Here is a 16,059-nt window from a genome sequence, read left to right on the forward strand (position 1 = left end):
TATTTAACAAAGTTTACAAAAAAGAAAAGTAAAAAAAATCAGTTTTACATGGTATGGTCTCTGTACTTATGTATAATACAGATAGTGGGACTATCAAAACAAATGTTACTACTAAAAAAAGCAAAACTGATTTCATTGTTACTTCATCAGATTCATTATTTTCCATCAGCTGTACTCTTTGTTCTTAAACCAAGAACAAATTTGGGGTTTTGTTCAGCATCGCATTGGAAGATTTGAGAGGTGCTGCAAAGGGTTCTTTGAGCAATGTCAGGAAATAACTTTTTGGCTCCATGAAGATCCATCCAGCAATTCACTTTTACCTGTTCGTGGCTATGGTGGGTCTGGAGCCTACCTGGAATCATGGGGACAAAGGCAGGAATGCCAGTCCATCACAGTCCATAACACAAGAACCATTTTTGTAAAAGAGATGCATGTGTGAAGAACCTTTTATTAAAGGTTTGAGGAGGCAATGTAGAAGATCATTACCTATTTAAAGGTTCTTCACACTCACACTGCCTTTACAAATATGGTTCTTCTGTGGCATCACTCAACGAACCCTTTGTAGTTCCCTCATTTTCTTTTTCTTTTTTTTTTTTTTAAGAGTACGAGGGTAAACTCAATATGTCTGTAAAGTGATTGGGCAGGATACACGTGAGCTTACTTTTAGCACTGTGGAAACTGGCATTGATAAAGAACCCCTTTCCTGTCTTGTAGAGTAGAGTCTTGTGAATATGGGTGCAAATTACAGAGGAAAGAAGTGAACATTTATCAGCAGAAACACAGAATGACGTTATATCTACATAAAACTGCTTTTCTATATTCAAATGTGAAAAGACTGAACTTGACCAGCTAACTTCCTCTATGTGTTCTCTGCCAGACTGTCGACAGCGTGGTTAGAACGTTTCTCCAGCTAATGTATATCAGAGTGTGAAACTCTTGTTGATCTTACCAAAAAGGGATGATTTTGAATACAGTCATTGGATTAATCTGTACTGTGGCTTGTTTTCATCAAGGTATGTCCAGTTTTTGTGCATTTGTTTTTCTACCATCACTGATGTACATTGCCTTTGAGAAGCATAGACAATTGCCATTGTCTGAGCTTTCACTCCTGACTTAATACTGTAATACTGCTGTTTTTTAAATATTATCTGGCTGCTTTACTTTCTTTAGCCATGTACCAAATAAGTAGGTATAAAAGACAGGAAGATAGAGTTGTATATAAACAGCATAAATATTAGTGAGACATTGTCAACTAATACAGGAAATACTATCACTTCCCCCATATTTAGAAACCGAGACCATTTTGTATGGTTGGGTTTATACATTATGCATAATAACTGTTTAATATTAGTATTATTATGTAAACTGATAATAACAAAAGCACATTCTTATACTTTGTTTATTTCAGCAATGGGCGAGATGGTTACTGGATACATCGGCAAGTCTGTTGTCTTAAAAACAGGGGTGAATTCATCATTTGTTCCTTCAAGAATTCAGTGGTCCATCTATACCAACACAACAATAATTATTGTCTGGGATCAGGGGTACCTTAATGAAAAGTTCTTTAAATATAAGGGCCGCCTTGCACTCGACAACTCTACAGGGGATTTAGAGATCAGAAATTTAAAAGCTGATGATGCCATGACGTACTTTGTGTCCTTGTTGAGTAAAGACGACAAGCAGATGGAAAAGAGGATAAAGCTGATAGTTCAAGGTAAGAGAACAACAAAGACCCAGAAACCTCATAAAGCATTTATAAGGTTCATTATTTGTGAATTGCTTGAAGTGTGAACTCCTAAAAAGGGCTTTTCAAGTGTTCTTTGGTAAAGCAGTGGTGTAATATATTGGGTATATATTGGGTTGATAGCTCAAAGAAGGCTCCAGTGGTTCTACGCCTGGTTTGAAGGTTCTTTGGACTGGTGAAAGCCTTTGATAGATTTGTAGGATCTACAGTGGGGAGAACAAGTATTTGATACACTGCTGATTTTTCAGGTTTTCCCACTTGCAAAGCATGTAGAAGACTGTAATTTTTATCATAGGTACTCTTCAACTGTGAGTGATGGAATCTAAAACAAAAATCCAGAAAAATACATTGTATGATTTTTAAATAATTAATTTCCATTTTATTGTGGGAAATAAGTATTTGATCATCTATCAACCAGTAAGAATTTTGGCTCTCACAGACATGTTACTTCTTCTTTAAGAAGCCCTCCTGTTCTCCACTCATTACCTGTATTAACTGCACCTGTTTGAACTCGTTACCTGTATAAAAGACACCTGTCCACACACTCAATCAGTCAGACTCCAGCATCTCCACAATGCCCAAGACCAGAGAGCTTTGTAAGGACATCAGGGATAAAATTGTAGACCTGCACAAGGCTGGGATGGGCTACAGGACAATAGGCAAGCAGCTTGGTGAGAAGGCAACAACTGTTGGTGCAATTATTAGAAAATGGAAGAAATGCAAAATAACGGATAATCTCCCTCGGTCTGGGGCGCCATGCAAAATCTCACCTCGTGGAGCATCAATGATCTTGAGGAAGGTGAGGAATGAGCCCAGAATTACACGGCAGGACCTGGTCAATGACCTGAATAGAGCTGGGACCACAGTCTCAAAGAAAACAATCAGTAACACTCTACGCCGTCAAGGATTAAAATCCTGCAGTGCACGCAAGGTGCCCTTCCTCAAGCCAACGCATGTCAAAGCCCGTCTGAAGTTTGCAAATGACCATCTGAATGATCCAGAGGAGGAATGGGAGAAGGTCATGTGGTCTGATGAGACAAAAATAGAACGTTTTGGTTTAAACTCCACTCGTCATGTTTGGAGGAAGAAGAATGATGAGTACAACCCCAAGAACACCATCCCAACCGTGAAGCATGGCGGTGGAAACATCATTCTTTGGGGATGCTTTTCTGCAAAGGGGACAGGACGACTGCACCGTATTGTGGGAAGGATGGATGGGGCCATGTATCGTGAGATTTTGGCCAACAACCTCCTTCCCTCAGTAAGAGCACTGAAGATGGGTCGTGGCTGGGTCTTCCAGCATGATAACGACCCAAAACACACAGCCAGGGCAACTAAAGAGTGGCTCCGTAGGAAACATCTTAAGGTCCTGGAGTGGCCTAGCCAGTCTCCAGACCTGAATCCAATAGAAAATCTTTGGAGGGAGCTTAAAGCCCAGCGACAGCCACGAAACCTGAAGGCTCTGGAGGAGATCTGTATGGAGGAGTGGGCCAAAATCCCTGCTGCAGTGTGTGCAAACCTTGTCAAGAACTACAGGAAACGTCTCATCTCTGTAATTGCAAACAAAGGTTTCTGTACCAAATATTAAGTTTCTTTTTCTGGTGTATCAAATACTTATTTCCCACAATAAAATGGAAATTAATTATTTAAAAATCATACAATGTATTTTTCTGGATTTTTGTTTTAGATTCCATCACTCACAGTTGAAGAGTACCTATGATAAAAATTACAGTCTTCTACATGCTTTGCAAGTGGGAAAACCTGAAAAATCAGCAGTGTATCAAATACTTGTTCTCCCCACTGTATGTAGGGTTCACTATTGTTGCATGTCAAAGAACCCCTTTTCAGTAGTATATAGAACCCTTCTGGTTAAAGTGTAGGTTCTCTCACTAGATATCTTGTTTTCTTTTCTTTCTTCTCGAAGACTGAACATACTTTATCCTTCTTTGTCTCCCGCAGAAAATCTCAGCATACCCAATATAACAGAGATGTTCAGCTCCTTTCATAAAAATGACTGCATAATTAAACTCCAGTGCTTTTCATCACAAGGCCATGTTAATCTTTCCTGGACAACTGCGCCTGAATTCAATAAGCCTTTTTGGAGCAGGAATATGGCCGATAGCTCTGTACTGTCAGTACTGTGGACATCCTTGGAACCTAGGGAAAACGTAACCTTTACCTGCACAGCTTCGAGCGGCGGTCGCAAAACGTCAAATCAGCTCACTGTACAATGTCAAGGTAAGAATGCCGTCCTGTTTTGTAATGTCACCAGCTACAACACCGTCTTGTGATCTTGTGATCTTGTGTTTGAATCACCCCTGTTGTGGCCTGAAGGAAGCAGGAGTTTGTAATATAGGTATGACTGCAGAATGATGCATGACTTCAGTGGTCTATTTTTTTTTACTGTAGGGAGAAATGAGAAACTATTCAGAGAAAGACAAAAAATAAAATACCCTTTGTGGTACATTTGACCTTTTTATCCCACTCGAAGTCTAAGAAAAGAAGTTTAACACTTGTTTGGGGGGGAAAAAAACCCAAAAAGGTATAAAAAAAAATAGCAAGACAATGGATATGTGGATAAACTAGTATCACCAACATGGTATCAAATGTAATACTCTTATACACTGTCATATATCCACTATCAAAAAGTGAAAGTAAAAGCCCCTCAGGCAATGGTGCCTTACCCTCTCCCTAACCTTCAGAGCACATATGAGAAAAGCTACAACTCTTCTGCTCTGCTGTGTTCAATTGTGGGGCACCTCGTCATGATGGGCTGCGAAAATGGCTTTACCAGAGTGTGGATTTACCTGGTTACTCTGTGCTAAGCTCAATAGCCATGAAGGCCAAGTCTCTTTTTTGTGATTTGTAATTAGTATGTACAGTCAGGTACATAACTCTGTTCACGGTTTTAGCACAGTCCCTTCTTTTTCACAAAAGTAATTAGACAAACGTAATTAGAAATAAAAGGATACTTTTTAATACTTGGATGCAAATTCTTTACAGTCAGTATGGCCTAAATTTTGAAACTCCTTGAACATCACCAAATGCTAAATTACCTCCTATAAGATTTTTGCCAAGCCCTAATTTTAGCTACCTTCAGTTAATCAGAAAATCAGTGTTCATCTGCTTTAGTTGGTCTTCCAGGCCTTTTGGTGTTGCTGAGCTTGTCTGTGCATTTGAAAAAACCCAACAAATTGATTATTTTTCCCCCAGTCCAATGATGACCTCTTTAACTTGCATATGCAACTCTTGACATTAACCGAAATATAGCAATATTTGCTGGCAAATGCAAATTCAACACTTTCAATCAACTAAAGACCTTTTATGTCTTTTATTTGTCATTAGATAATGAGAAAACAGTTAATTGTTCAATTATGTTTAAGCTTGTGCCAATGGAGGGAATACATTTCTACATAATTAATGCAATATTTTTGTTAAACCTTTTTTAATTAAAGCTCTGCACTGCAGACATGTGTGTTTTGGGCCATTTTCCATCTGTACAGTGAAGAGTCATCCTATTTATTTTGCAGCATTTGACTGAATATGAGTATAACATAAAGCCCTAAACACTTCAGAGTTCATCCATCTATGTCTATCAGCTGTCACACCATCAGTAAACCCAGTTTTCTTAATAGCAGCCATATATGCCCACGCCATAACAGTGCCTCCACCATGTTTGACAGATGATGCCTTTGTAATAATAAGCCTTTCTGCATTAAGGGGTTCAATTTATTGTAGAGTTTGATTGGGGATGCTCCTACTTTCACAATAGTGTTTTTGAATTGGCTCAAATGAATTCAGTGTTCATCTACTTTAGTTGAGGCTAATGATGGCATCCTTTAGTTGCATCAACCAAAATATCGCAGTGGCTTACTAGGTTACCAGTTTTACGGGTATTACAGAGGTGGACCAATGTTGCATTAGAAATCTTGCTCAAGGACTCAGGATAAGATGGTAGTGTCAACTTTCAGCTTTCAGCTTTAATTCAAGGGTTTTAACAAAACGTTGCATTAACCGGTGAGGCCATTTTCACATAGTTTTTCTATTTTCACAGACTCAAACGTAATCAATTAATTCAATGATCAACAGTTTCATGGCCAGTCGTGGAGTTAATTCAACAACAAAGTTGATTTCAAGTGTTGAATCTGCGTTTGGTAGGCTACAAAGACCATATTCACCATTAGTGTTGGACACAGATGGAATTTGGCCTGCACCCATCTGTGCAGTGCAATCTAACCGCTAACCTTAACTTTAACTCTAAACCTAATTCTAACCAGCAACCCTGGTCCTTATTCTAACATTTAACCTCAACCCTAAACCTAACCCTCATTTTGGCCTTAAACCGAAACCTTACTCTTAACCCCAAACATATTTCTAATCTTTATCCTGGCTCTAATTCTAAACTTAACCTCAATGTTAATGTTAACTTAACCTAATGTTCGTTAATGGCAGTAATTGTGCTTCACCACAAAAAAATGTGCAACACAGTATCTAAGCTCTGTTCCTAAACTAGCTGACATTTCTCAGTGCACTGCTTACCCTGGCAGTTTCATGACCTCAGTAACAGCCTGTCCAAGGGTGACTTTTGTGGAAAGCATTATGATCATCATTAAACAGTATGATGATGCTGAAACCATGAAAATTGCATCTCTCTTTTCCAGGTGAGGAATTCAAGCCAGTTTGTCAAGTATGTCAATGTTCAAGATGTCGTTACGGGGTTGACTTCTCTCTAGCTTTGCTATGCATCACCATTGTTACACTATTGTTAAGGATTAGTTGAGGGGAATACACCCTAATCACTTTAGTTATTTATATTTGCCGGCCTCCGATTCCCACCAAACATTTACATCATTGCTTGATCTCACTTTCAAGATATTTTGTCATTGTATTATGATTTAATTCAATTTCTTAACTTAATATTAATTATATTTTAAGCACATAGTAAGTATAGTGGGATTTCACCTGTATTTTACATAATAACTGGGAATTAAGAGCCATGATGCATAACAAATAAGTGACTGGATGGATTTAGGTAGATTTTTAGTCTGTGGCTCCTCCCCCTCAATCTGTTTGCTGCTATTCCCATCTACAGGTTAAAGCCCCCCATCATATGGGCTTTTGACAATGGATGATCTCCTCACCTCATTGACCAGCAGGCAGTTAGACTGTTGTGCCACCCCTCTAGAGTGGCACAGCTAGTTAACTGCCTACTCGTCAAGCGACAGAAGGTCATAAGCTTGAAAGCTTAAGTCCAAACCTGCAGATGGAAATGAACAGTGAACAAACTGAGAGGGAGGAACACAGATTAAACGTTTTGATCATTTTGAGGCGTACCTTATATTTACATTTCTTGGCATTTCACTGATGCCCTTACCCAGAGTGACGTACTAGGTTACCATATTACGGGTATTACAGAGGTGGACCAATGTTGCATGAAGAGTCTTGCTCAAGGAGTCTTATTTCGACCACGGCGGGTCAAAAGTATTAATACAAGCTTCAAGCTACAATAGTCCCTGTAGGCACTGCATGAGTAATGCACCTTAGTGTGTAATATGTCTTGAGGGGTTAAGTTACCATGACTTCCCTTTTTTTTGTATATGTACAATAATTATAGAGTTATTTTCAACCTCTTTACACCCTGTGTGCCATGCCTGCACTACTGCTTTCAAACGGGGTTTAGCGTAATGAAGAACAGAATGTAAAACAGCCGTTACATCTCATCTCCCATGGAGTGGAATGAAATGAAGGAAATAATCTGTATCTCCTTTGTAAAAATGGAGACTATTTGATTTCAGTTTTACAGTGAATTATCTACTATGTAAAACAAATAGAGCAGCAATTAATGTCTGTAAAATATTTATGATTGATGAGCATTTTTGTTTAAAAAATATATAAGTTGCTTAAGCTTATGGGAAATATTGTTTAAAACCATGTTTTGTTGCAGTAAACAACTATTTTGGGTTAAACTAAGCAGACTTAACATCACATACTGCAATTTAAGGCATATACGATCTCTCTGAAAGGTTTAATCTTAAAGCAAAATGTCTGTCATTTGCATTACAACACTGTAAAAATGTAAGCAAGCTGTTTACCATCACAGTTTTTTATTACACAAATAGTGGAGTGTTTCAATATTCAACAGCAAATCTAATAAAGAATACTGTTGTGCTATTTGTTAACTTATTTGATGTTCCTAAGTGTGTCTGCCTGTTTACTTTCAGTACAGTTTTAGTGTTTGTTCGCTCTACACTATTAAGTTAAAGTTAAAAGTTAAAGATCCTTGAGGAACTCTTGGAGTCTCTTCAGTTTGAAGAACTGTAGAGGAACCTCTTAAGGTGCTTTCAGGAACCTTCAGTAGACCTTTTTCCTTTTAAAGACCTCTTCCAGAAGCCTCCTCAAAGCCCTGTAAGAGGTTCCTCCACAGTTTCAAATTGAGGACCTTCAAAAGTTCTTCAAAGATCTTATACTTTTAACATTGTATACAGTATTATATGCCCTTGGTTTACTGCCCCTCCTTCAGTTCTATAACGGCTTGGTTGAACCGCACATTCGGAATCAGTCCAGATGTGCTTCTAAACAGATACACATGTATTCAGACTTGATGAGTTCCTATATTTAAATCATCTGATAATTAATGATTGTTTAAACAGCCACATGTAAAAGGGCTTATTTAATACTCAGTTAGTGCCATCAGTACAGGTGGTCCACTTACTGCTTTGAGGGACTACTCAGCGGTGTGCTATTCTATAGTGCATGTTTGTAAATAGTGTCACTAAACAGGGTCTTAGCAGGGTTTGCAGCCTTTCTGGTTGGGTTTTGGGGTTTGTCTGTGTGTTGTTGCCAGTGAGTTAGATGAGGTATCTGGTTTTGGTTTCTGGTCTGGTTTTAGCTGTTGTTTTAGTTCGGGTTAACTAGTGTGTATCTTTTTTTGTTGTTATTTTTATATGTATATTTTATATTTTGTTATATGTGTATTTCGTATTACTTGTCATCTGAGATGTGTTACCAGGATGGACAGCTGCATGAACTTGTGTTTGTAATGCCAAACGCTAACAAATCTAGCTCACTCACATTGAAAATTACACTTTATTTTTGTATATTTCAAATATTTGTATGAAATAAAACAGCTTACGTTTTTTCCTAATGTGTCTCTTCTATTGCTTTTTGAATGATTGCATCATACTATATTAGGACTCCCCTTATCACACAATACTACCAGTGCTGGGAGGGTAAAGGCTAGCATGTGCATCCTTCAAGTCGAATAAAGCCAGCCACCTGCTAATTTCCCTACTGTTGCTAACAAAATGTCATTGGACAGCTGAACATGCTTGGAGAAAAACACTAACTGCCAGTTCTGCTACATCAGCTAACAGACCCCCACTGACTAGCATCATGCTAAATAATGTCCCGATAACCAGGACAGTGCTTAGACAGCTGCACCACTCAGGAACCCTCTGCCATGTTGCATTTGATATATTAAAATATGTTAAAATAAAGAAAAATCATAAAAATATGATAAAAAAATTCATATGACAAAAAACCATGACAATCTAATTTAGAGATATTTATTTTTTTATTCCTTTTTGTTTAAACATACACAAATATTATGCTCAATAGACTCACTTAAGCAAAACTAATAATAATAATACTTTTGTGAATCATTTTTACAGCTCTACAGTTCACTCACCTCCATTGAAAGCTGAGAAGGTGCTTTAATTCTCCTGTTGGCATTTTAGAGATACATGTTTTTGTGTGACATTGAGAAATATGTACATACACAGACACACACACATTATATATAGTGTGTATATCAAAATACAGACAGTAAATATCTATATGCTGCATTCTGTCATAAATGCTTGACAGTATAGTGGTTTTAGTCAGAAATGGAGACTTACTAATGTAAACTTACTGGATACTTTAATGTATGATTTCACTGACGGTTTGTTACATGCTACTGTAAAATCCTGACATTCAGCATTACTGTATTTATCATGATAACTACTGGTAATGGAAAACAATGGTAGGCATAATCTGCCATGCCATAAAGTTTATGACATGGTTATGCCACTGTAATGTAGCGGAGATAAGTTAAAGTGTTGCTTTACCTTTTCTTAAACAGAACATGAAGGCCTTAGCATGCAGTTCTAATGATGAATAATACTTCACACTGAACATTTGCTACAATACATCGATCAAATCAATTTCACTAAAGCTATAAAGTGACAAAAACAATGGTAATGTAAAAATGTTAAGGTCCAGACAACATACATATAACGTGTTTATAATAAGTATTCATTCATTCATTAATAAGAAGTGAGCTTTGTTCAAATCTTCACAGCACTTCCTGGTATGGTGAGGACATGGAGGGGCCGGATAGGTTGGGACGTGCGAATGTCACCTTGTCATAAAGCGTCTGAGGCTGTGGAGGGAGATAGTAGCGGGGGAAAAAACCCCAAAAGGTCAAAGAACAAAGTATTGGTCACATTTCATTATTTCCAACTAAATAAGTAATGCATCAGACACTCATTCATTCATCTTTTCAATGATTTGTAATATACATTTATGTAGATGTTGTTGCTGTCTCCTAAATGCAAAACACAATGAACTATGCTGACCTATAACAGTATCTAGCAGCACACCTTATCAATACATGGAAGTCAATTCATACATAATAAAATAACTAGTATTTACTAGTATTTCTATAGACAATACCAACTAAAAGAGACAATCTAGGTCTCCAGCAGCATTTCTGCAATTCTCTTCGCCTACAGAGGTACACAGAAATGACCCTAAAATGCTTGTGTGAGCATGCCAGCCAAGCAGGGGGCGCTAACACCTCACAAAGTTTGATGTCAAATTCCTAAAAACAGACCTAACAATTTTTATCTAAAATTATCTAACATCTCTCTCTCTCTCTCTCTCTTTCTCTTTCTCTCTCTCTCTCTCTCTCTCTCTCTCTATATATATATATATATATATATATGATAGTACTCACCTTGTCTGATGTTATTCTGTGCTCATCGACTGTTTCGTAAATTGATGCTATGTTTATACTCTGAGATCGTTGCTGTAATACAACGGAAGGAAAAGTTGTTAAAACTTTATAACATTTAAATACTACTGAAAACAAACTGAAAACAATGATTAATTAATTTAAATAATCTTTACTTTAAAAATGTTTGGTACTTGCTTTTCATTTTTACTGTACAAATACTTTTCTATACTGTATGTTTTTGTGTATAACCATATGGAACATTTGATATAAACATGTTTAATTGACTGATATATAACTATCTAAGCCACATGTACATTTATAAAATACAATATGATTAACTATATATGATATAATTACAATACTGTGTCACAACATAAAAACAAAGCAGATCTGAAGGGACTGTAGTAGAGACTTTTACATTTTAAGGACCATAACAAATATAAATGACTAAAACTCAGCATAGTTTTATGCATCATTAGGTCAGAATAGGTTTTGTGGATTGCTGCTTAACTAAAGATTTGCTAAATGTACAAATGCTGCTTAAACAAATTTGTAAATTGTAAATGCATACTTACATCTTTTGTTACAGTGCCTTCAGTGTTTACATCTGCATACACTGTATTCCCATTGTCAGTTAATCTATCTTTTTATTAGAAAGAAACAAAAACGTATAGTTTAGTGATTTTTATAAGTGATATAAAATGCTTATTAATGTTTTTTACATTTGTTTTATTATTTATACAAATAATTGAATTATTAATAACAAACCAACCAAACAAGGCCAATATAACAAGCCAATTTTAATGATGGCTGTAGTCTCAGGATTTTTCAAGCCCTCTATTACAAGTATCTTTAGGACCCTTCTGCAATTATGACCTGCTGCAAAGGTGATGCATAGCGAGACGTTCCTGAGGAATCTTTGCCCATTTCTTATGGGTAAGGGCTTCCACTTCACTAATATTCTTGGGTTTGCTGCTGCAACCACCTTTTGCAAACCCCACCAAAGATTTTCTATTGGTTTCAAGTCAGGTGTCGACTGTCAACTGTGACGGCCACTTCAGCATCCTCCAGATTTTCTTATCAAACCAAGCCTTGGTGGACTTTGAGGTATGCTTGGGATCAGTGTTCCCAGTGTTGCTTCCACCTGTATCTCTATCAACATTCAGTGTCTTTGATCTCTTTTTGTATAATTTTCTTTGTTTGTGCAAGGCAAGCAATCTCCTCTCTAAACTCTCTTGATTTAGCTATATTTGTAACATGCTATTGAACAATTCTGAAAATGCATCAATAACAGAGGCATTGTGTGTTGAATTTGGAGAACTTGTTATATGATATATGATTTGGCACTTGTTATATCAGTTGTGTCAGAGATATTTAAATTGTTCTTGTTTGATTGGTTTATTGCAAACAGCTGAAAGTTTGCAACTGTGGCTAATAAACTTAACTTGCAAATGCAGGTTAAACATTTTGATTGCAACTGTACATTTGTCAATCACAGTAAAATTAAGGTCATTGATGGAAACATTTGCCTGAAAAGAAACGTAATTCACCAAATGGGGTTTCACTACTTATTGGTCTTATAAAAGTTATTGTTTGATAAAAAAACCTTTTTTAAAAATGTGAAAAACCAGATTACATTTTTAGAAACAATTCATGTAGAAAATATAATTGGGGAACCAAATCATTAGGAACCCGTTGCTACCTAATGTTTTATGTGTGCCAAGAGATTCACTGTAAATAAACAATTAATACAGCTGAATCTGGGTCACTAATCTGATACTGTTTTTTTTTTTATTATGAACTCTGTCTGTACATAAAAGAGTATGTGGCATATTTCAGTACACACCTCTGTGAGATGTCCACCAGCAACTCACTACAACTATGGCGATGAGCAGAATGACAACAACACCTCCTCCTGCTGCAATCCATATTAATAGCTTATCATGACTGTTCTGATCTTAAAAGAGCAACAACAACAAAAATGTTATTCAGTTTGTAAGAACAGAAGCACCATGCAAAAGTTTAACATGTTCCAATTGTAAATATAAAGGTATTTTTCAGTATCAGACCTTAATTAGCTTGTTAGGGCTATGGCTTGATCACAATTATCTTTAGAATTGATAACGCAAAAATCAAAGCTATATAAAGACTCCTCAAACCTTGTCCCTAAAAATCAGCAGCCATGGGCTCCTCTAAGCAGCTGTCTAGCATTCTGACAGTGAAGACTGTGCCCACAAAGCAGGTAAGTGCTATTAAAAATATATTAAACAGCGTAGTTATCCAGTCCTCCGTTTGTAATGTAATTAAGAAACTGCAGTAAATAGACACGGTGGAGGTCACACTGAAGGGCTGAAGATAAATAGACGTGTTCAGAGAGAACTGCTCACCAACTCCAGAATTTCATAAAAAAAAGAACACCTCTCTAAATGTTTAGCATCGGCATAAAAAACATTTTTAAATAAAAAATAATTCTAAACAAGAATTTAAAGCTGGCTACAAAAAAAAAAAACCTTTTACAAGCCGTGGTACTTGTCAAACAATGTGTTCATAATATGTTCATAACGACCCTGCAAGATGACTTTGCTTCTGGGCTTTTTGTTTTGTTCTAAACAATAAACGTTGCGAAAAAATGAAAAAGTTCATGTTATATATATATATATATATATATATATATATATATATATATATATAAACATTAAAGATATGTATCTTTAATGTTTTTATATGTGGCATCTTTCAGTTAAAGATGCCACATATCTTTAATGTATATATAAAAAAAAGATAAAGGTGCACGTATTTGTCAGTGTACAGCGAAATGTGTCCTCCGCATTTAACCCATCTGTGGTAGTGAACACACACACACATACACTAGTGAACTAGGGGCAGTGAGTACACACACACACACACCCAGAGCGGGGAGCAGAGAGGGTAAAGGGCCTTGCCTTATGTTTTATATATATATATATATATATATATATATATATATATATATATATATATATATATATATTGCACACAGCTGGAAGTTCTAGCATCTTAGAGCTCGGTTAGAGATGACAGGGTTGTGGGTTCCATACCTGGGCTTGGCTAGGTGTTGGACCCTTGAGCAAAGCCCTTCACCCTCTCTGTTCCCTGGGTGCTGGAGGTGGTTGCCCACAGCTGTGTGTGTGGGTGCGTTCACTACTACAGATGAGTCAAATGCAAAGGACACATATATGGACCTTTACCTTTTACCTTACATGTGGCTCAAAAACCACATAAAATTTGCAAATATAGGGTTGACAATTTAAGAAATCTTGAGAAAAAATCATTTTTGAGAAATCTTAAGAAAAAAAAAAAACTTACAAACAAACTTACAATTTACAATGACAGGTGAGCCTAGCACAACATCAGCAATCTCAAATGAAACTAGTTAAGTTGTTTAGGGTGTTTAGGGTTAAGTAGTCAGTGTTCTTAAAGTTTAGCTGTTTACTACATGTATCATCATCCTGCATCATTTCAATATGCAGAAGTCAGTTTGCTTGTGGCATATACAGCATTATTAATATTTAGACGCCTTAACACTGTTGTACACTGTTAACAATTATCTGAAACATTTTGTTGACCACAGGTAGAAAAATTACATGTATTTCTGTCATGGAGAAATGGAGAAATCCAGCTCCAGACCCACAGTTCCCAACATGGAAGTTAGTTCCCATGACGCAGACTACAGAATAACAATATTTTAGAGACCTATACCTGTAGGAGACTCTTTGGGTCTGCACTTCACTCTAGTTGTGTTGGAGCCGTTCCTGAGGCTGCTGGATGCAGTGCAGTTCAGAATAACATCTCCATCTGCTGGTGTGAGAGTGAAGTTCAGGTGATCTCCACTCTCCACCTTATAGCCACTCCACCTGTAGGATACCATCTGATCTTCAGGTGCTCGGCACACAAGATGAACCTCACAGCTGTTTGTAGACTCTTTCCAAGTCTGACTGCTCTCAATCTCGATCTTAAGTAAGCCTGCAAAAGATAATAATATGCTCTAAGCTACAGGATGACATACAATGCAGCCCTGGAGCCGATTTTTGTGTTTTGGATTGGTGCTTTAGACCATGAAACAAGACATGGGCTAGAATATCATATTGGGTTTTACTCAGATGTTGTTTCTTGGCCAGTTGTATGCTCTTGCAGTAGTAGTTGTTCAAGAGATCTAACAAAACATCTAGAGTTGGTTGCAGATGTCACATAGGGTAACTAAAGTAGGTCACTGAGGCCACACAGGCATCTGCCATGGTTAAGACTTCAAGTAGGTCTACATTTTAGGACCGTGGCAGTGTTTATGGTTGAGGTTTTTTCTTATTTCTCAAGACTTACAATAGCCTTAATAGCCTATATGACTTTCATTAGTAGAATGTAGAAGAACACTGACAAGACATCAGTGAAAAATCCCAGATATTTTAGGCAGTCTTTGAAATTTTAGAAATCCCAGCCAGATGCAATTTTTGGTCTCAAAAAAGAACATGTCTGTATGTATGGTCATCCTGTGTTACATCAGCAACTAGAACCGGTTGCTGTTAGCTCTCCAAACTTAGGCTCAACAGTCGTCACTGCCAGTAAAGCAGGTCACCATCAGGGAGCAGACGCTGTCATGAAGCAAAAGTGCACTGGCATGTTTAGTATCAGCAGATTATCTGGTAGATTACAGAATACCACAGTAATCTACGACCACAGAAGACTTTCAGTCTTATAGAAAAACGGTTAAATGGTGATCACTGATTATGTGTCAAGTACAGTAACAAGATGAGTCCAACATTATATACACAGTATATACATACAGATTTGTCTTAATGCAGAAAGATCTCTCCTCTAAAATGACAGATCGGGTGGGTCACTGGCAGGAACTAAGGCCAGGATGACTGAGCATGAGAATGGCAGATCTTACGTTTTGAACGCTTCCATTACTCTAAACCCACAATATCGGTGGACGGATGAAGGATGATTCACCAAGGATGATTCAACAAGAATTAAAGGCTGGCGAAAAAAATCTTTTACAGGTCGTGATACTGGCCAAAGGCTGTGTTATTACGTACTGATCATGCAAGATTCCAATAAATAAGCTTCTGGCTTCTGATAAGGCGAACCAGATCTACACGCTTGGAAAAAAGTTATTTTACTCATCACAAAAAACAAAATGCTACAAATGGTTCTTTAACCCATATCATAGAAGAACCTTTTTTGGTCCCATAAAGAACCATTTTTGTCAAAGAGCTGTGGGTGTAAAGAACCTTTAAATTAACTTCTTTAACGCCTCAAACAGCCTATGGCCCGCCAGCGG

At 37.1% G+C, this 16,059-nt stretch overlaps 2 protein-coding genes across 4 annotated transcripts in view; one reads left to right on the forward strand and one right to left on the reverse strand.

Moving 5' to 3' along the window:
- The first annotated feature begins 220 nt into the window (after positions 1 to 220).
- LOC140561981 (SLAM family member 5) lies at positions 221 to 8,888 on the forward strand. Its single transcript, XM_072687312.1, has 4 exons — positions 221 to 1,013; positions 1,409 to 1,714; positions 3,704 to 3,982; positions 6,406 to 8,888. Exons 1-4 carry the CDS (start codon positions 959 to 961, stop codon positions 6,522 to 6,524), a joined length of 759 nt encoding a protein of 252 aa, XP_072543413.1. The 5' UTR covers positions 221 to 958; the 3' UTR covers positions 6,525 to 8,888.
- A 410-nt stretch (positions 8,889 to 9,298) lies between these two features.
- The window catches only part of LOC140561985 (SLAM family member 8-like), a 95,994-nt gene continuing 89,233 nt past the window's right edge, over positions 9,299 to 16,059 (reverse strand). For 2 of the 3 annotated variants that reach the window (XM_072687325.1, XM_072687327.1), the window contains exons 3-7: positions 14,481 to 14,744; positions 12,589 to 12,699; positions 11,318 to 11,385; positions 10,743 to 10,814; positions 9,299 to 10,166 (exon numbers count right to left, since the gene is read on the reverse strand). In XM_072687325.1, the coding sequence (XP_072543426.1) occupies positions 10,080 to 10,166; positions 10,743 to 10,814; positions 11,318 to 11,385; positions 12,589 to 12,699; positions 14,481 to 14,744 (602 nt within the window). In that variant the 3' untranslated portion in view covers positions 9,299 to 10,079. The remainder of the gene's footprint in view (positions 10,167 to 10,742; positions 10,815 to 11,317; positions 11,386 to 12,588; positions 12,700 to 14,480; positions 14,745 to 16,059) is intronic. The other variant, XM_072687326.1, reaches the window with a different exon arrangement.

The sequence above is a fragment of the Salminus brasiliensis genome, chromosome 9 (genome assembly GCF_030463535.1).
Source record: "Salminus brasiliensis chromosome 9, fSalBra1.hap2, whole genome shotgun sequence".
NCBI lineage: Eukaryota > Metazoa > Chordata > Actinopteri > Characiformes > Bryconidae > Salminus > Salminus brasiliensis.